We start from the raw sequence: 21,046 nt of genomic DNA on the forward strand, positions 1-21,046 counted from the left end.
TTATTCCTGTGGAGGCCTATGTATGTGTGTATTATTCCTGTGGAGGCCAATGTATGCGTGTTTTAATCATGTGGAGGCCAATGTATGTGTTTTATTCATGTGGAGGCCTATGGGTGTGGTTTTCTTTTTATGTGGGAGCCAATATTTATGTTTATTCATAGGTCGCGCACGCTGTATTGTCGGATGGTGCGCCTTGGCAATTTGAAAATCTTGCGTAGTGTGCCTCGAGTTGAAAAAGGTTGAAAATTATCGAATTAAGGGGTCTATTCATCATCGGGGCCGTACGGCCCCCTCCATGATTAAGTATCCACCTCACCGCGGGGGATGATTATCACCAGAGCAATTCAGCATTGCTTCGGTTCGGGGACAGCTGCTTCAGTAGCAACGTTACTTACCTGTCCAGTCACCGGCCTCAGGTCACACATGTGCAAAGCCGCCGGGGAGGCAGTGAGGAGGTGGCTGAGGGATCCGCACGGATCTCTCTTCGCATTCCCAGAACTCCTTCCTATAGGAAGGAGCGGGGCTATGAGAACGGGCACCATCTGAAGATGGCGTTTGTTCTCGCAGGCAAACTCAGAAAATTTTAAGTTTTTGATGTTTGCTGAACATCAGGTGGTCCTATCGGATCCCTGATGATGACTGGCCTGTTACCTTAAATATGTGGGGACAGCTGCTTCAGTAGCCAATGGTTTGCATACAACACCAATGGTGGCCGATTGGGGCAAGCGCAGGATCTGTACTGCACATGTGCCAGTGTCTGCTCTCAGTGCCCCGACGCCGCAGCCTGATTGACAGGGCGCAGCCGTTAGGGGGCAACGTCAGGCAGTGTTGAAGCCAGCGGCTGCGTCCTTGTACACTGCTTCATTGGGTGGCTACAGCTGGGTGAAAACACCGGCCATCCTGAGTAACCAGAAGGTTACTTAGATGACTGGTGGACATGCAGAGAGATCCAACGCTGTGTCCTCGGCCCCCTCTCCCCTGCTTAGCAGAGCAAATGGAGAATAGATGTTGTGTGCATGCGCGCTGCATCTATTAATTGAAGAGGGGGACTGGGGCCATGCCTAGCAGCTCCCGGAGGGGTTGGGTATGGGAGCCCGGCAATTGGGATGCGAGCTGTCAAAAGACCGATAGCGGCATCCCAGTGCTGAGAATCCCAACGGGAATATGTAAGTATGCTAACCCTCCCCTCTTCACCCTCTAACCCGAACCCTTATTTTCTGCACCCTAACCCTCCCTACACCGTTTAACCATCCCGGTTAGTGCCTAAACCTAACCCTCTCCCCTTAGTGCCTAAACCTAACCCCCCTTTCCGCAGCCTAAATCTAACCACCCCCTTCCATCAGCCTAACCCCCCCAAGGTGCCTAAACCTACTCCCCCTCCGCTCGCGGCTAACAGCTAAGGACGCGCGCTATAATTATGATTAGATATCGGCTGTCTGGATCCCGGCGTCGGCATCTCCACTCATGTCGGGATTGCGGCGCCGGTCTTCTGTCCACGTTTCCGGGTTCTGGCGCTGGGATTTCGTCAGCCTGCACCCATTGTGATGAAAACGGGCGCATGACTCGCAGGAATGGCATTTTCTGCGAGGTAACGCCCCTTGCCGCTAAGCCCAATTCATTGCAGCGAGGCCACGCCCACTTTTCAAGCAAAACAATGTCTAAACCTCTTTCGAGGATGTTGGGAGAAATGGAGCTCTACAAAAGTTTGTGAATTTATTCACTACCATTTATTAATGAAATGTGTATTTTTGGGTGAATTTCAGAGCTATCGGTGGTTTGTGGCTATCAGTGAATGACTAAATGGCATAAGAGATCACCCCTGATTGGCTGCCCGACTATTTACATGCCAGGTCACTGGATTTAGCGTTCTTTTGAAGCCCATGTTCCTAATGAGCTGTTTGCTGCATCCAGTTTTTTAGTTTAGATTTTTTTTTTAAGCTTGTCATTTGTATTACTGCAGAGCAAGGCAGAGTGAATATATTAGGTTAGTATTTACAGGCTGATATTTTATTAATAAGACATGTTTATTGGCTGACATTTTATTATGGGGGACATTTATTGGACACTCTTTTGGCACTTCAAGTGCAGTACCAGTCATGGGCTGTGAGTGCTGACACTAGGTGCCACAATAAGTTGACAATTTCCCAACGGTTGGGGTACCAGTAGAAGCCAGTGCAATTCAGCAATGGGCTGGTACTCTACATGAGGTGGAAGATACTGGGCTGATTACTTACTGTAAGGGAATGGCCCTTTCACAATTTGGGACCTTATTTAGAGATTTACGTTCTTCCGAGGATGAACGTACATCTCCGATGTTGAAGGGTTTGCGCCTGCACAGGACCTGTTCTGCGCATATGCAGAACGGGTCCTGTGATCTCACTCGCAGACCCCCGAAGCAGAAACATGATTGACATGCTACAGCTTTTGGGGGGCAGAGCCGGGGCATGCCTGGGCGCCGGAGGCATGTCGCCTTCGTTTTCTGGGAGGAACGAGGCCAGGGTCTGCTTCGACAGATGCAGATTCCTGGGGGTAAATTTCAAAGTGTGTCTGGTCAAGATGTCAATCACGGGATGTGTTTGGCCATTTTTTTTACCACTCGCAATTTTACTAAAGGCAAACACGGATGAGAAATCATAAAATTCTGCCAAACATGGGTGAAAACACAAATAGAAATAAATACACCATCGGTCAAACTCGCAGGTACTTTCCATAGACAGGAGTACAACACAGGAATTTACCAAGAATTGTGCTTATAATCATGGGCGTAATGTTAGCAAACTCGGTCCTAAATAGAAGTTTTAAATAAACGCCCTCCTGAGCTGCATCTTTGGCAGAAACATTCACAGATCAGTGTGATCTGTGTATGTTTCTGCCTGTAATTAGCCAAAAAAGGGTTACATAAAAAAAACTGTGTGGGGTTCCCCCTCAAAAACATAACCATCCCAGGGCTCCTGAGCCAGTCCTGGTTCTAAAATTACGGGGGACAAAACGTGTAGGGGTCCCCCGTAATTATGAACCAGCACTGTGCTCGGTTTTTAAAAATACAGGGGAAAAAATGGTGTGGGGGGTCCCCGTATTTTTAAAACCTTCACTGGACTGAAACTAGCCGGAGTGTAATGCCACAGCCAGGGGACCCTTTTACCAGGTCACCCCGGCCAAAGCATTAACACCCCAAACTAGTCAGTCCAGGCCAAGGATCTCAGGGGAGGTGGGGAACCCCAATAAAGGGGTTCCCCCCTCTCCTGAGCACCCCAGGCCAAGCCTGGAGGCTCTTCTCTGCACTCCTGGCCGGTAGTGAAGTAGTTCTGGGCTTGCCCCCAGCCTGACGTTAAATGGGAGGCGTCAGTTAGGGGACGTGGCCTACGGTAAGTAGTAGTTAGTGCGCTATTCAGTCCAGCTTACACCAGTCTCTTTTTGTGGAACAACAAGTCCCAGGTTAAAATTGCTTCAGAAGCAGACAAGTCAGCATTCTCTGATACTTTCCACAGCTTTGTCCGCTTGCACTCAGGTCGGCAAAGACCGTCATCCTCCCCTTATGAACCCGAATCTACTGCTCGAGTAGATAAAATCTAGAATCAAATAAGATAAAGGGGGCGCACCATCGTGCATCAAAACATTTTGTTACAAACAATCATACAACAAAGTGCTTACCAACGTTTAGCATTCAGACCACTGCAGGTACATGGGCTTGATTACCAAAGGCAAGCGGCTACTTCCACATGAGGTCGTCGCAACATCAAGCCAAGCCCCTATGCATTTCGTCATCCAGACTTGGTGAGAGAGCTGGCTTGATGCTCACAGGTGTCCGTATAAATAGGGCAGTTCTACCCCAGGCTATTACATCAATAATGGTCATAATTGATGTAATTGCCTGGGGTAGAACTGCCCTTGATGCTGAGACAACCACATGTGGAAGTAGCCACTTGCCTTTGGTAATCAACCCCATGTTCTTTATACCTGCGGTGGTCTGACCGCTAAACGTTGGTATATGCTTTGTATTTCTTTGTTGTATGATTGCTTGCAATAAAATGTTTTGATCCACGATGGTGCACCCCCTTTATCTTATTTGGTTATATATATATATATATATATATATACTGTATATGCAATATTTGAGCGGCACTCTGCTGGCCACAGCGGGCCAATACCTTGCCCAGGACAGTGCCAAACAATATACAGGAAGCATAGTTAACAGCAATCGGCATATAAAAAGTATAGTATTTGGCAATAGGGATATCTGTCTCCCGACCTCTGCTTGTTAAATATGGTAAATATATATACATTTCCCATGCAGAATTGTAGACTGCTGTTGTTCTAGTGCGGATTCTGCTCCTATCTGCTTATATGGTATGATCTATACAGGTACTTTAATTTTGTTGTTTGATTTATTTATTGTATAATTTAATAGAAATAAAGGGACAGTGGAGACAGAGTAGTGTTATGTAAGATGTTTCTGTCTCTCTGTAACAATGCCCATAGGCAAACGCAGGGGGGGTTTCCGTCTGCCTGGAAACCCCCCTCCCCAGCCCATACCATTACCATAATAGAAATAGTAATATAATAGAATGTTACTAGTGCTGCATGTTCTTGGAATGGTGCTCACATCTAAAATAAAAACATTCAGCACAGGCAGGATGGACCTAGTGCCGCATATAATGGCTTTCTGTGATCGCTGGTCCTGTATCTGCTGGAATTATGACACACAATACACTTTGTATGACACATATTAAAGCTGGTTAACTGCTAATTATGCCCTCTTCATGGACAGGCCACACTCTAAAATCAGGCATTTGGAAACCCCCCTCTAGAAATCCTGCGTTTGCCACTGATGTCCAGGACAGTGGTTTCAGGTCAGTGTGTGTCAACTCAATAGTGTGGTCCGCAGACAGACTCTCATTGGCTGCTGCACCCATGAGCTCCACCTTCTGGCTCCCGTAGTGGGTGATGGGAGAGACGTTATGACATCTCTTCCATAGTGCCGAGGACAGAGGAGCGGACGACGGCAAGCGCAGGAACAGGGATTCAGATAAGTGTTGAGGGTTTTTTTTGTGTGTGTCTTTGTTCTATATATGTAAGGGGTACTGCATTGGGGGACCACTACTGGGGGCACTGCATAGGGGAGACCACAACTGGGGGCACTGTATAAGGGGCACTGCAGAGGGGCGACCACTACTGGGGACACTGCATAGGGTGGACCACTACTGGGGGCATTGTATAAGGGGCACTGCATAGGGGGGACCACTACTGGGGGCACTGCATAGGGGGGACCACTACTGGGGGCACTCTATAAGGGACACTGCATAGGGGGGACCACTACTGGGGGCACTGAACAAGGGACACTACATAGGGGAGACAACTACTGGGGGCATGGTATAAGGGGCACTACTGGGAGTACTGCATAGGGGGGACAACTACTGGGGGCACTGAACAAGGGGCACTGTATAGGGGAGACCACTACTGGGGGCATGGTATAAGGGGCACTACTGGGAGCCCTGCATAGGGGGGACAACTACTGGGGGCCCTGTATAAGAGAGGCACTACTGGGGGCACTGTATAAGGGGCACTACTGGGAGCACTGCATATGGGGAACCACTATTGGGGGCACTGTATAGGTGGACCAGTGTGGGGGGCACTGTATAAGGGTGCACTACTGGGGGCACTGTATTAGGGGCACTGCAGAAGGGGCACTGCTACTGGGGACATTGCCTAAGCGACACTACTACAGTGGGCATTGCAAGAGGGGCACTACTACTGGGGGGTATTAAGGTGTATATGGAATGGAAAGGAATGTTCCCACAGTGACGATAAATGGTCGTGTGTCATGTTGACACACCCCATTTTTCAGTAGCCGCGCCCCCTGTGAAATGTGGCCATGCCCACTTTTCCAGCACATGCCGAAGGTGCGCTCATACTTAGTGGGGGGCTCCAACTACCCTAGTTACACCACTGGGTGTGATTACATGTGCTGCTTGTATTGTGCACGGGTTCCAGACTATATATACGTAGATAGACAGTAAAAAGGTTGACAGTGTCTAGATAGACATCAGATGCCAGTCAATAGGTCGACAGGGACAAAAGGTCAACACACTAAGGCCCGTATTCAATTTGAGCCGAAAAGTCCGGATCCGCTATACTTTTTCGCCGATGATGTCATTTTCGCCTGTTTTGAGTTTCCTCCGTATTCAATTTGGAAGACTTTTCGCCTAGGCGGAAAGTGAATGCAGTGTAATAGGCGAAAAAGTTTCGCCTATGAATAGCAGGCGGAAAAAAGTGCAGAATTGCAGGTTTTGGGCTGCAACGTTGCGGGAACCCCCGTGCAGCCTTAAGACAATCCCCTAAAGGTAATCTGCGTCAAAAAAAGTTTAAAAATATTCGGGACACCCCAAAAAAACTATGTTTAATTTTGGGGGTAAAAAAAATTAAAAAAGGTGAACAAAGTGCCAAACTATCTAAATTAATTCAGATCGGGTCCCCATGTATGCGGCAGGTTTTTTCTTCATTGCGGGGCTAAGCGGCATGTGCAATTTTGCAGATTTGTAAAAATAACTTTAGGGACTTAAAAAAATGCTCACCCCCATTTTCATGTACCCCAAATTTGATGGGACCACTTTTAAAAATGAAAAAAAAACCTAAGTGCTCTTCTGCATCACTTCTTCAATGTCGGGAAAAATAACCACCTGCCGTATCTATTTAAAAAGCCGACTTTCTTCTGCAGGCAAAAACGGGGGTACCCATAGTGATCCCCGAGGTCTGGACATCTTTAGGGGGGTCCTACAATTATTCCCAAAAATTCCCGTATTTTTTCGCCGAACCAAGTTTCGCCTGTACCCGAATTCGCCTACTTTGGAATTGAATACGGGGAATAGCGGGCACACGCGCGATACTTTTCCACCTGGAAAACAGACGAAGGAGGCGAAAAGTCCAGCAGGCGAAAAGTCTGTACTTTTCGCCTCAAATTTAATACGGGCCTAAATGTTGACATGTAAGAAGGTCAACAGGTACAAATGGTCAACATGATCAAAAGTCAACACATTTTTTTTAGGGTTAGGCACTTACTGGAGAGGGTAAGGGTTAAGCACTATCGATTCCTACCTATCGATTCCTACCTACCTATACACTCTAAAATAATTGACGCTGTTTAGCGTTATGAGTCGCACAAGAAATAATTGCTTTCAGACTTTGATTGTGGTTCCAAAGCACAAAAAATTATTATTCATTATAAAAAACAGATGGTTACAAGCTGTGATCTAAATACAATTAGCGCAAATAAATTATACAGACCCAAGGTACAGTCGTTACATACGCATGCGCTCTGGACCCAGATCCCGGCATCAAAGAAGAAACCGCCGTCAACAGCAAAGCAAGAAGACTAGCATCCAGTTTCAGAGAGCATGTATATATACTCTAGCAGAGATAGGCAATACAATAGAACAGTTTGGCATGATTCCATTGGTTCTTCCTGGTTCTTCTGTTACAGTATAGTTCATAGGTCAGTTCGTATGGTCACAATCCACCCTCCAACAGCCCTTTGTGTCCATTTTCCCGCTGCATAATAAATCTGAGCTGGCTACATTACAGAGTACATTTTAATGTTTAACTTTGTGGTCCATAGTTTGCAGGCACATGTAGCGATCTCACGGATGATACTGGAAATCTGCAAATACACAGTAGATCAGAACAACACCAAACACGGTCTGCTTACCATGTACTAAACCTTAGATATCAAATAACATTTATTTCAGAACATTACTAATACTGAATAAACCTTGAATATTACACTTTAATGCTAGGGAACCTTTTTATAAAAGTGTGCAGTGTGTAAGTATTGGGGTATTGAGAAAAGACGCTAGTTAGCGTTGTGCGACTACGTGTTTGTGGAGTACACAATGGTACGTGTTTTGCAGAGATGATCATTTTATATGTTTTAATGACTGTCTGTAGTTATATGATGAGGACTTTTAACATCTTTCTATTGCATGGGAATCGCACGCCGCAATACAAAGATATAAGAGTGCTTAGTAAATTTATCTCTTTAACCTCTCGCCCCTTTTTTTAGTGAATTTTTTCATTTTTGTGGGCTTGTCAAATTTCCACATGTGTATTTGATGGACACTGACACACACACTGACAGATACACACACACTGACACAGATACACACACACACCACACACACTGACACGGATACACACAGACACAGATATACACACACACTGACACACACACTGACAGATACACACACTGCCATACACACACTGACACAGATAGACACACACACACACACTGACAGATACACATACACTGACAGTTACACAGATACACACACACACACTGACACAGATACACAGACCGACAGAGATACACACTGACAGTTACACACACACACACTGACACTGACACACACACTGACAGATACACACACACTGACACGGATAAACACAGACACAGATATACACACACACTGACACACACACTGACAGATACACACACTGCCATACACACACTGACACAGATAGACACACACACACACTGACAGATACACATACACTGACAGTTACACAGATACACACACACACACTGACACAGATACACAGACCGACAGAGATACACACTGACAGTTACACACACACACACTGACACAGATACACACACAGAAACAGATACACACTGACACAGATACACACATTGACACAGATATTCACATACACTGACAAAGATAAACACACGCACTGACAGATACACAGATACATACACACACACTGACAGATACACAGACAAAGATGCACACACGAGTACGATGCCCTGGCCGGCGGCGCCCAAGGCAAGTGCCCCACCTAGTTACGCCACTGAAAGCATGTTCTGCTCATCTTTGCATCCTGTCATTTCTTGGTGATACAGCACTATCTACATACCCCATAGCATGTAATCTTATACTTCTGGCTACCTTCATCATTATTTTATTTTGTTTTCTTCCCTATTAAAATGGTTCTCGTTTCACCCTTTTTTTATATTTCTTATTTCATTCCTAATCAGTGTCAAGTGCCGTTAGTTTAAGTGTCAGATATTTGAATTGACTCTTCAGTAGTACAGTTGTAGATGTGCATACACTGACAGTGCATTGCTCCCTACTGAGCACAAAACACTAGGCCCAGATTTATCAACGAGTGGTATTCTTGTTATCTTTAATGGTGCTCCAGCCAATCTGCTCCTAACTGTCATGTGTTTGAAAAATGACAGTTAGGATCTGATTGGTTGGAGCACCATTTAAGATTAGTAACGAGTGATAAGACTATCACTCATTGATAAATCTGGGCCTTTATATATCCTCTACTGTGCGGCTATTTTACACTTCACACGCAACTATTTCCCACTGACAAAAATGTTAATAAATGCAAACACACAAGAAGTGACCATTTATATTGTTGTAGAATTGTCTGTTCTCTCAATATTTACAGCACAGTCCTCACCTTCAGAGATACTGTACCATCAGTATGTAATCCTGAGTCAGTAAATGCCACGTCAGGCAATATATAAATTATAATACCAATTTTTGTCCTTCATCCACCAGGGGACACTGGAGCCTCAGTACAATGGGGTATAGGAGTGGGTTAACCGGGAGCTGGCACCTTTAAATAAAAAACTACCTCTATACCCCCCCCAGGTCAGTCTAAAAAATGTGCCCTGGGAGCTGGACATAAGCCTCCTTAGGGCTCTGAAAAGTTTTTACAAAGATCTGCTATCAGCAAGAGGACATACAGGCAGCCTACTGCCCCTGCCTGTCTGCGCCGAGGGAGCTGCCGGGGAGACCTCACCGCTGCTGCATGCGGTTTGCGCTGAGGTCTCCTGCTACAGAGACCTCAGTCTCTGGGGTGCACAAAGACGCGCTGCATGCAGTGCACGTCGTGGGACGCCGTAGCACATGCCCGCCGCCGGCAGCACAGGCAGGGCTAAGATTAATGTTCCCTGGCTCCCTGGTTAGCAGAGGAGCCAGGACAAGTATTTAGGTGGGCATTCACTGTGCGCTCCACTAGCGCTGTGAGCGCCATAGCGGGGGGGTGGAGCCTAAGTCTTCCTTCTGCTCCTGCCTCCCAGCAGCCTCAGCGATTCCAGAAGGAGGCTGGTGGCCATTTTTCAAGCACTACAGGGTGGAGACTGTACAGAGAACAGTGTCAGGAGTCAGGCTAGTACTCTGTGTATCAGCACTTGCATTTTAGTTAGCGCTGCAGAGATCATAGTTTATCTCCCTCTGTGCCCCTTTCAGCAGGGTCTCTGTGGGTGTGATTGTATATTGCAGTCTTACTATCTTTTTCGCTGTGTGTGTGTGTGTGGTGTGCTATAGACATGTCTAACAAGGGGTCTAAAGCTGCCCAAAAATCATTTTTTTGCAAGACTTGTGGTGAGAAATTCACACAGGGACAGTCTAATACTTCCTTACTGTGTGACAAATGCGTGTCTCTGCCTCAAGATACTGATCTTGTAGTTCAGCCTATGTGGTCTGATCAATTGACATCAGTTATATCAAATCTGTCATCAGAGCTGGAAGCAGCTCGTAAGGACAGGGAGAGGCTAAGACAGACAGCAGCTGAACCAGATTGGGCTCGCTCTCTGGCCACATCTGTTGAGGGACTTACAAAAGCAATGTCCCAGGCTCCGCCTGCTTCTTCTTCTCCTGCTCAGGTCCTTAGTAAGAGATTGATTCATAACCCCTTACGCTGGGATAAATCACAGGAGGAGGAGTTGCAGGACCCTGAAGAGGGCGAGGTTCAGGAAGGGGAGATTTACATTCCTGAGGACCCCGAACCTGCATCTCAGGGCGTGGATGCTTTAGTTACGGCAGTACGCCAGGTGTTACATGTAGAGGATTTAGAGGTTACTGAAAAACCATCTATCTTCAGTAAAAGATTTAAATAGTCTGTTACTTTTCCAGCATCGGAAGAGCTGGATGAGATTCTTTCCTCCGCATGGAAACACCCAGATAAGAAATTTCAAATTTCTAAGAAATATCTGTCTTATTACCCCTTTCCGCCTGACAGTAGGAGATTATGTGAAACTCCTCCAGCAGTAGACCCATCAGTAGCCCGTCCTTCCAAGAAAACGGTGCTTCCGGTGCCTGGCGCGGTTTCCCTAAAGGAAACCTTGGATAGGAAGCTGGAACACACATTAAAATCCTTATATACAATTGCAGGGGTTTTGATGCGTCCAGCACTAGTTAGTTGTTGGGTAAATAAGGCCATTGAAGCCTGGGCGCTGCAGCTGGCAGAGGGGATTAAGACCGCAGACTGACGACCTAATTTAGTTAGCCGAACAGATTGCAGAGTCGGCTGCATTCCTTGGAGAAGCGTCTAAGGACATTTGTAATCTACCCACCAGATCTTCAGCATTAGCTATATCTGCTAGAAGGGCTCTGTGGCTGCGTCAATGGCAGGCAGATGCAGAGTCCAAGAGAGCGGTTGAGGCCCTTCCTTTTACTGGGGAGGTACTTTTCAGATCGGAATTAGATAAGTGGATCTCGCAAGCTACAGTTCGGAAATCCACTTACCTACCATCTGCAGCTCCTCCTCCTACTAGAAGACCTTTATCAGGTCCCTCCTTTCGGTCCTTTCGTGCCTCTGGAAGATTTAGAGGGCGTTCCAGAGGAGCTCCGGCCTTCTCCAGAGGTTCCATAGACCACGGTAGAGCTTCGGCATCAGCCACCTCCAACACACAGCAGGACAAGGCAGCTGCCAAGCCTGCCGCATAACGTCCTTCCTTCTCATTTGGGGGATCCCAGGGTTGGGGCGCGCCTTTTACGTTTCAAGGAGATTTGGATCCAGTCTTGCCAGGACGCCTGGGTCAGGGACATCATTATTCACGGCCTGAAGTTGGACTTCAGGGTCCAGCCTCCTTCTCGTTTTTTGAAAACCAGTTTACCTCTGTTTGCAGAAAAACGAGGAGAGATTCAGGAGGCAATACAAAAGCTGTTATTGTCTCAGGTAATAGTGAATGTTCCGACCCGCCAGAGAGGTCAAGGGTTTTATTCCAGCCTGTTTGTGGTGCCCAAACCGGACGGCTCCATGAGACCCATACTCAATCTCAAGGATTTAAACCCTCATCTTCGAGTTTTCAAATTCAAGATGGAATCTCTCTAATCCGTTATAGCAGGTCTCGACAGGAACGAGTTTCTGGTGTCCTTAGACATAAAGGATGCTTATCTCCACATCCCCATCTGGCCCCCCCAAAAGGCCTTTCTTCGTTTTGCGGTCCTAGACTCGCATTTTCAATTCCAGGCCCTACCTTTCGGTCTTTCGTCAGCTCCAAGAGTGTTCACAAAGGTTATGGCGACAATGATGGCCCTGCTGCATGGTCAGGGGGTCGTCATTGTTCCATACTTAGATGATCTCTTGATAAAAGCCTCATCGGAAGCTTGGCTGTTAAGGGACATTCACTTAACTCAGAGCATCCTCTTGCAACATGGTTGGATACTGAATTTCAAGAAGTCCTCCCTGATCCCTACACAACACTTACTATTCCTGGCAATGATACTGGACACAGTGCAACAAAAAGTTTTCCTGCCTCAAGACAAGGCTGCCTCCATTCAGCACATGGTGCGCCTGGTCTTACAACATCGCCGAGTGTCTGTACATCTCTGTATCCGCCTTCTTGGGAAGATGGTAGCGGCCTTCGAGGCGATTCAGTATGCAAGATTTCATGCCCGTCCTTTTCAACTGGATCTCCTCTCCCAGTGGTCAGGATCCCACCTCTTTCTCCATCAGAGAGTTCTCTTGGAGCCTCAGACTCGAACATCTCTCATTTGGTGGTTGAACCCTTCCCACCTGCTGGCGGGAATACGGTTTGCGGTGTGAGATTGGACCCTCCTCACCACGGATGCAAGTCTGAGGGGCTGGGGAGCAGTGACTCTGGGAAAGCATTTTCAGGGGCTCTGGACACAGCAGGAAGCCAGACTGCCTCTCAATATCCTAGAGTTGAGAGCGGTATTTTATGCTCTCCAGCTGGCGCATCCGCTGCTGGAGGGTCAGGCAATCAGAGTCCAGTCGGACAACACCACTGCAGTGGCGTATATATAAACAGGCAGGGCGGCACAAAAAGCAGAGCCGCCATGAGGTAGGTATCCAGGATTCTGCTTTGGGCAGAGGAATTCGCAGTAGCGATTTCTGCGATCTTCATCCCAGGAGTGGAAAACTGGGAGGCCGACTACCTCAGTCGGCAGGACGTTCATCCAGGGGAATGGTCGCTCAATCCTCAGGTGTTCCAGCAACTAACTCTGAGGTGGGGCTGTCCTCAAGCCGACCTTATGGCGTCTAGGTTAAGCCACCAATTACCAGTTTACTACTCCAGAACAAGGGACCCACGGGCAGCTGCAGTGGACGCACTGACGGCTCCGTGGAAGTTTCATTACATCTACCTATTCCCTCCGTTTCCACTCATTCCGCGCTTGCTTCAAAGAATCAAGCGAGAAGGGATCAAGGTGCTCTTGATAGCACCAGATTGGCCCAGACGAGCGTGGTACTCCCAGATACAGAATCTGTTAATAGACGAGCCCTGGCCACTGCCTCTTCAGGATGACCTCCTTCTTCAGGGCCTGTTTGTTTATCATGACTTAAGGTGGCTTCGTTTGACGGCCTGGCTACTGAAAGGGCCATCCTCAGGAAAAAGGGTATTCCGTCTAGTGTGATTCCCACAATGATTCGGACTAGGAAAGAAGTCACTTCTCAACATTACTACCGCATATGGAAGACATATGTTGCTTGGTGCGAGAGACGTAATTCTCCTCCGTCAGTCTTTAAAGTATCACGTCTCCTTCTTTTTCTTCAAGCCGGTCTCACAGCAGGCCTTCGTCTTGGTTCTTTAAAGGTACAGGTATCCGCGTTGTCAATTTTCTTTCAGAGAAAATTGGCTTTGCTTCCGGATATACAGACTTTTCTCCAAGGATTTGTCAGGATACAACCCCCTTTTGTGCCTCCCACGGCACCATGGGATTTAGATCTGGTGTTGGCCTTCCTCCAGTCTGATACTTTTGAGCCATTACAGAGGGTGGAGATAAAGTACTTAACCTGGAAGGTGGGTCTGTTGTTGGCACTCGCTTCGGCAAGGAGTGTGTCAGAACTCAGTGCTTTATCCTGTCGCCCTCCTTACCTCATTTTCCATGAAGATAGGGTGGAGCTGCGTACTCAAAGGGCTTTTCTCCCCAAAGTGGTGACGGCTTTTCATATAAACCAGCCTATCGTGGTCCCAGTGTTTAAAGATGACTCTTCAAATTCAAAATCCTTGGATGTAGTCAGAGCACTCAGGATTTATGTTGACAGGACTGCCTCCCTCTGAAAATCCAATGCCTTGTTTATTCAGTTTGATGTGACCCGTCCAGGTTGGCCTGCCTCCAAACAGACCATTTCTAGATGAATTCGCTTCACGATCAGACAAGCTTATGTGGTGGCTTCCAAACAACCACCAGGTCCTAATACGGCGCATTCAACGCGCTCGGTAGGCCCTTCATGGGCGGCTGCTCGTGGGGTTTCCATAAACCAGCTTTGCAGAGCAGCTACTTGGTCAGGAAAGCATACCTTCCTAAGATTCTATCGTTTTGATACTTTTGCGGCCTCCGCTTCGGAGTTTGGCCGTGCGGTGTTGCAGGGTTCTCAGCGCTCTCCCACCCGGGATGTGAGCTCTGGGACGTCCCCATTGTACTGAGGCTCCAGTGTCCCCTGGTGGATGAAGGAGAAATTAGGATTTTGGTACTTACCGATAAATCCCTTTCTCCGATTCCACAGGGGACAGTGGACACCCACCCTGCGCTGTTCTACCTGCATTGCTACTGTTTTTCAGGTTCAGACGCTGTTTTGCGTTTAAGTTGTCTGACTGGACTGTTTTTGTTTTCATGTATATGTTTGTTTTCTTATGTATATGTGATTAAAGTAGCTTTTCTGTCTCCTTCTCCTTACTTTCCAGCTCCCCTTGGGCACAGTTGTTTTTAGACTGACCTGGGGGGGGGGGTATAGAGGGGGAGGAGCTAGCTACCAGTAGCTTTTTATTTAAAGGTGCCAGGTCCCGGTTAACCCACTCCTATACCCCATTGTACTGAGGCTCCAGTGTCCCCTGTGGAATCGGAGAAAGGGATTTATCGGTAAGTACCAAAATCCTAATATCACACCCACATGTATGAAGCGAAGACTCTTGCGCCTAATATATGGGTTTTATTTTGTAGCAAAAAGTACATTTTATATCCAGAATTGATGGTTATATAAGAAAATACTTCCATTTGGTTGACCGTTTCTGTGTGTGTGGTAAGCCATCTCCCAGTCACCGCCCATGGAATGCACATCAGTTTTCCAAGATATTTTTGATGCCGTGCATCTTGATCGCAACAGCGGCTTTGTGCATCCACTCTGTGTAACGCATACGCCGCAGGAGTTTTCAGGGATTTTCACTCGCTCAGTAAAAAAGACGCACAACTACGTCAGCATTGCACAGATTCTAATTCATTCACTGTTCTTTCTTTTTTTTAATTGAGTATTTTTATTAAATTGCTTTTAGTAGTAACAAAACGAAACAAGGGAGAAAAGAAAAAAACAAATACAATAAAGAAATGTACGCCGAATAAAACACGGTAATACAAAAAAATGACTACAGTAATAGAACAGCTGACATTCCGGCAAAAATATATAATATTACATTTACAGAACATAAATTAAAACAATTTTTTAAAAAACAAATACAAGCATTTAATATTCACGATGACAATTATTGCATAGAATATATACAAATATATACAGTATATATATATATATATATATATATATAGAGAGAGAGCGTTAACGGCTGGCAGAGACACATAAAACACAATAACAAAGGAACCATAGTTATTAATGATCAGGGAGAGCATAACGGGATTCCTGCCACCAGGACCAAATCCATTCGCTGTTCTTTCTTATTTAGATGCACTGAGGGTAACTATGAGGAAACCACTTATCGGAGCATTGCGAGAGGAGAATGTGACCATCCCCTGTGATATCTCTGATTACGGAAAAGATAGAACTGTTGCAGTGTACTGGACCAGGACATTGAATGGGAGTAGGCACGAGGTGTATCATTACGAAACTAATAAAATAGCATACAGACCAGGATCTTACATGGTGGAGAGTGAAATATACGGAGGAAACGCTGAGCTTCATATCCCACGTGTCCAGTTCTCTGATGAAGGAGAATATACCTGCACTGTTATAGTCACTCCTGATTCAGTGGATGGAAAATCTACTCTGCAGGTATTAGGTGAGTGGTAATACAACGATATATACTCAGGTATCTGTATAAAAGGAGAAAATTGCGTACAATAATAATATATTCCCCTTGTGAACAATTTGTGATATTTGTGTCATTATTACACCCCTCAGTGGAATTTGACCACAGCTGTTTATTTATTTAATTTATAATTTTATGGGGACAGGCGTACCAGGCAACCAAGTGTCACCATGAGAAGATGTGCCACCAACCAAAACCAAAAGTCACTTGTGTCCTGCTCAATCAAACCGGCCTTCTGACCTTATGTCCCCACTGCCAATCAAAATTAAGTTTAAGGTAGCTGGAGTGGAGTATACCTCGTCAACCTCTAACCTACACATTAAATGGTTTAGCTGTAATGAATACTGGGCAACAAAACCCCATTAACCAATTTCGGCATTAGATGATTTCTCCGCTTTTAGCCAGCCAGACTTCAGCCTTCAGTTTTCAGCCTTGTAGGTTTCTCACACAGTGTTTGTACCGGTTTGTGTATTGTTTAATACCACAATGTTTGTAAGGTGTACTGTTTGATGCTGACTTATATGCTGTATTATGAGACAGTAACTTGGTGTGTGCAATAATATGAATATTTTGTGTCTTCTCCTTACCCCCCCTCTTTTTCCATTCCCCTTTTTTATTCCTGTATCCCTCTCCTTTTCCCTTCCCAATTCGGTATAAACATTTATACTCTTTCAATAAAAATCTAATCTTGAAAAATTAAGTTTAAGAATGTGCACTGTGGGACAGCCACCCACTTTTGGACAACTGTCTAGCCATGTCCAGGAGTTCCCACCAAACAGTAAATTGTACAGTCCTACTTCTCTAGGGACAATAAATAAGAATCCTCCTGTATCAAAGAAGCTATTTAACATCCTAAATTGTCCTCTGCTCCTAACTATATCCATGGCCCTCTCCATGATAAATGTTCTGATATATGCACTCCATCCAGCCTAATAAGCCTCTAAGTCCCAGTACCTCTTTCGATACGAGCCCATTATTCCCACGTTTTCTGAGTAAAAACATCCAGTTTAAGCCAACCTTTTGGTATTATAATGTTAATCCATAACCTTCATTCACACCTTACACGCAACCCCACACTGACACTGCATACAAAAAAGTATTGTAACTACAATTCAAAGATAAAATAAAAAAAATCAATGTTTATACAGTACAAGAGCATGTAAATAATGGTCATAAACTTTTTAGTGCACTTGTGGAAATAATAATTTGTACCTGGGTCAGAAAAAAACTTTACAAATGGAGGAACGACATCCAAAAATCAAACTATGGGCCGTATTCAGTTATACCCCTTTTGCACCAAAGCTAAAACCCGGGTTATAGCAGGGTTAAACTGGGTAGCTCCTTGGTGTAAAAGGGGACTGGGTTGGATTGCCGGGTCACTCGACTTGCAAGGTTTAACACGAGAATAACCCATGAAACCCTGCAGTGTAAACGGCGCGATCCGGGTCAGGGTGACCTGGATCATGCCGATTGGCCGGCTTCAGTGGCGCTTGAAGATGACGTCATCTCCAAGCGTCTACTTCAACGCCGGAAAAGCCGGGTCTATGCAGAACCGGCTCCGGTGTGAACGGCGCTGGCTCAGGGAAATCCTGGGTCAGCGCTGGCTAAATTGCGGGTCTGATCCGGATTGAAACCCTGTTCCAACCTCCGGGTCAGACCCAGAATTTAGGTGTAAAAGTGGTATTAGAGGCGAAAACTGGCGGTTTTTTTTTGCCATTGGCGAAAACGGACATTTTTCGTAAAAAAAAGCGCAAATTTTTCACCAAAAAATAGGTGAAAACGGCAACAGGCGACAGTAAAACTGGAGAAAAGTTTTCTCCATCCCTGACCAGAAGAAAAAAAAATGCAAAATCCCTATTTTTGGCAAAAAATTTGGGGATTTCTTTCAGGACCCTTTGGACACCCACCTCCCCCTAATGATAAATTACCGGGAAAAAAATTCGTAAGTTGCGTACTTTATAAAAAAAAAATTGACTGCGCATATTTTGGGCGAATAAAAAAATAATTAATTGAAAATGGTTTTAACGTATAGGGTCTGATTTTTTTGGGGGGACGGTATGGATGCGTTAAGTGTTTTAAACATCGCACGCGGTCGCAGCAAGCAGTTTTTTAATGGTTTTTAAAATTGCGTTTTTACGAAACGGAAATATACTTGCACCCATTTTAACGTATCCCTTATTTACGTGGAACAGTAATTTCCTTCCTTCCAACAATTTTTTTTTTCCGCCCAAAAAATGCGCACGCCTGTTTTTCGACAAAGTATGCAACTTACACATTTTTTTCCTGGTAATTTATAATTAGGGGGGGGGGTGTCCAAAGTTTTTTTTCACCTGTTGCTGTTTTTGCCTGTTTTTTTGACAAAAATGTTGCCTTTTTTTTGTTGAAAAACGTTGTTTGCGCCTATGGCGAAAAAAAGTCAGTTTTAGCCGCTAATTGAATACAGCCCAATAGCGGAATCTCCTTGCAAAGAATTCAAATAAATTCTCTCGTTTTGCTTTTGGATTTATAAGTACCCTTATTTGTCTATTCAGCAATATTTGTTTCTACACATGCATGGTCGATTTGAATTGTTCCATCTGGGCTATTCTCTGATATTTTTGGTAGTGTCAATTAGTTGAATAATAGTGTACATACACTTCATGAAACTAATTAAGTGTTGTACTTGTGATTTTTTATTTTTATTTTAATAAACATATTTTTACAATCACCATTTCTAATACTAGTCAATGATCAAGTCTTAGCACTTTGGGTATATTTTCTTTAATTTTCAATGTGCCTGGCTGCCAACACAGTTGCTTTCATTTGATTTCAGTTACATTGCATTCCAGCATTTAAGCGTGTCTTCCCATAATAGGGGGTTACATATCTATCTATATACTTTTAATATAAACTTAATCTGTTCTCCATTCTCCTTAAAAACTAAAATAAACCATGATCCATCTATAAGCATCACTATTATCCATACCGATACGGGACACCAGCCCTTTCCCTACCTTTAAGAACCTTAACTAGTCTTTCAAGAAGGTTATCAGGGTCTGCATTGCAGTAACAACTGCCCCAAAAACACATTTCCATCAAGCTTGCTACTTGATATATCACTTCTTTTTATGGAAAACAACACCAAATAAAACCACAATTCCAGCATGGAGATATATACCTGTGTGTACACCCATCAGCCTTAACAATAAAACCACCTTGTGTAGGTCTCCCTCATGCAAAACAGCTGTGACCTATTGAGGCATGGCCTCCACAAGACCTCTGAAGGTGTCGTGTTGTATGTGGCACCAAGATGATTGCAGCATATCCTTTAAGTCCTGTAAGTTGTGAGGTGGAGCCTCCATGGCTCAGACTTTTTTTTCCAGCCTATTGGTGCTCGATCAGACTGAGATCTGGGGAATTTGGCGGTTGAGTCAACACCTCAAACTTTGTCATGTTCCTCAAACTATTCCTGGACAATATTTGAAGTGTGGCAGGGCCCATTATCCTGCAGAAAGTGGCCACTGCCACCAGGGAATACCGTTTCCATGAAGGGGTGTACTTGGTCTGCAAAATGTTTAGGTAGGTGATACGTGTCAAAGTAACATCCACATCAATGCCAGGACCCAAGGTTTTCCAGCAGAACAATGCCCAGAGCATCACACTAACTCCGCCAACATTAGATAGATAGATAGATAGATATGAGATAGATAGATAGATAGATAGATAGATAGATAGATATGAGATAGATATATATGTAGATATGAGATAGATAGATAGATAGATAGATAGATAGAAGATAGATATATATGTAGATATGAGATAGATAGATATGAGGTAGATAGATATGAGATAGATAGATATGAGATAGATATGAGATAGATAGATATATAGATAGATAGATATGTAGATATGAGATAGATAGATAGATAGATATGAGGTAGATAGATAGATATATATGTATATATGAGATAGATAGATAGATAGATAGATAGATAGATAGATATGAGGTAGATAGTTAGATAGATATGAGATAGATATGTAGATATGAGATAGATAGATATGAGATAGATAGATAGATACATAGATAGATATGTAGATATGAGATAGATATGTAGATATGAGATAGATAGATAGATAGATAGATATGAGGTAGATAGATAGATATGAGATAGATAGATATGTAGATATGAGATAGTTATGTAGATATGAGATAGATATGTAGATATGAGATAGTTATGTAGATATGAGATAGATAGATAGATAGATAGATAGATAGATAGATATGTAGATATGAGATAGATATGTAGATATGAGATAAATAGATAGATATGTAGCTATGAGATGGATAGATAGATATGTAGATATGAGATAGATAGATAGATAGATAGATAGATAGATAGATAGATATGACATAAATATGAGATAGATAGATATGTAGATATGAGATAGATATGAGATAGATAGATATGTAGATATGAGATAGATATGTAGATATGAGATAGATAGATAGATAGATAGATAGATATGAGGTAGATAGATATGTAGATATGAGATAGATAGATAGATAGATATGAGGTAGATAGATATGTAGATATGAGATAGTTATGTAGATATGAGATAGATATGTAGATATGAGATAGTTATGTAGATATGAGATAGATAGATATGTAGATATGAGATAGATAGATAGATATGTAGATATGAGATAAATAGATAGATATGTAGCTATGAGATGGATAGATAGATATGTAGATATGAGATAGATAGATAGATAGA

General features: G+C 44.3%; 1 protein-coding gene across 1 annotated transcript in view; it reads left to right on the top strand.

Moving 5' to 3' along the window:
• The window catches only part of LOC148506239 (uncharacterized), an 86,449-nt gene that overhangs the window by 16,299 nt on the left and 49,104 nt on the right, over window positions 1–21,046 (top strand). The window contains exon 2 of the mRNA XM_088447110.1: window positions 15,929–16,261. Within this exon, the coding sequence (XP_088303236.1) occupies window positions 15,929–16,261 (333 nt within the window). The remainder of the gene's footprint in view (window positions 1–15,928; window positions 16,262–21,046) is intronic.

Source organism: Taudactylus pleione, unplaced genomic scaffold (genome assembly GCF_031769625.1).
Source record: "Taudactylus pleione unplaced genomic scaffold, aTauple2 ptg000418l, whole genome shotgun sequence".
Taxonomy (NCBI): Eukaryota; Metazoa; Chordata; class Amphibia; order Anura; family Myobatrachidae; genus Taudactylus; species Taudactylus pleione.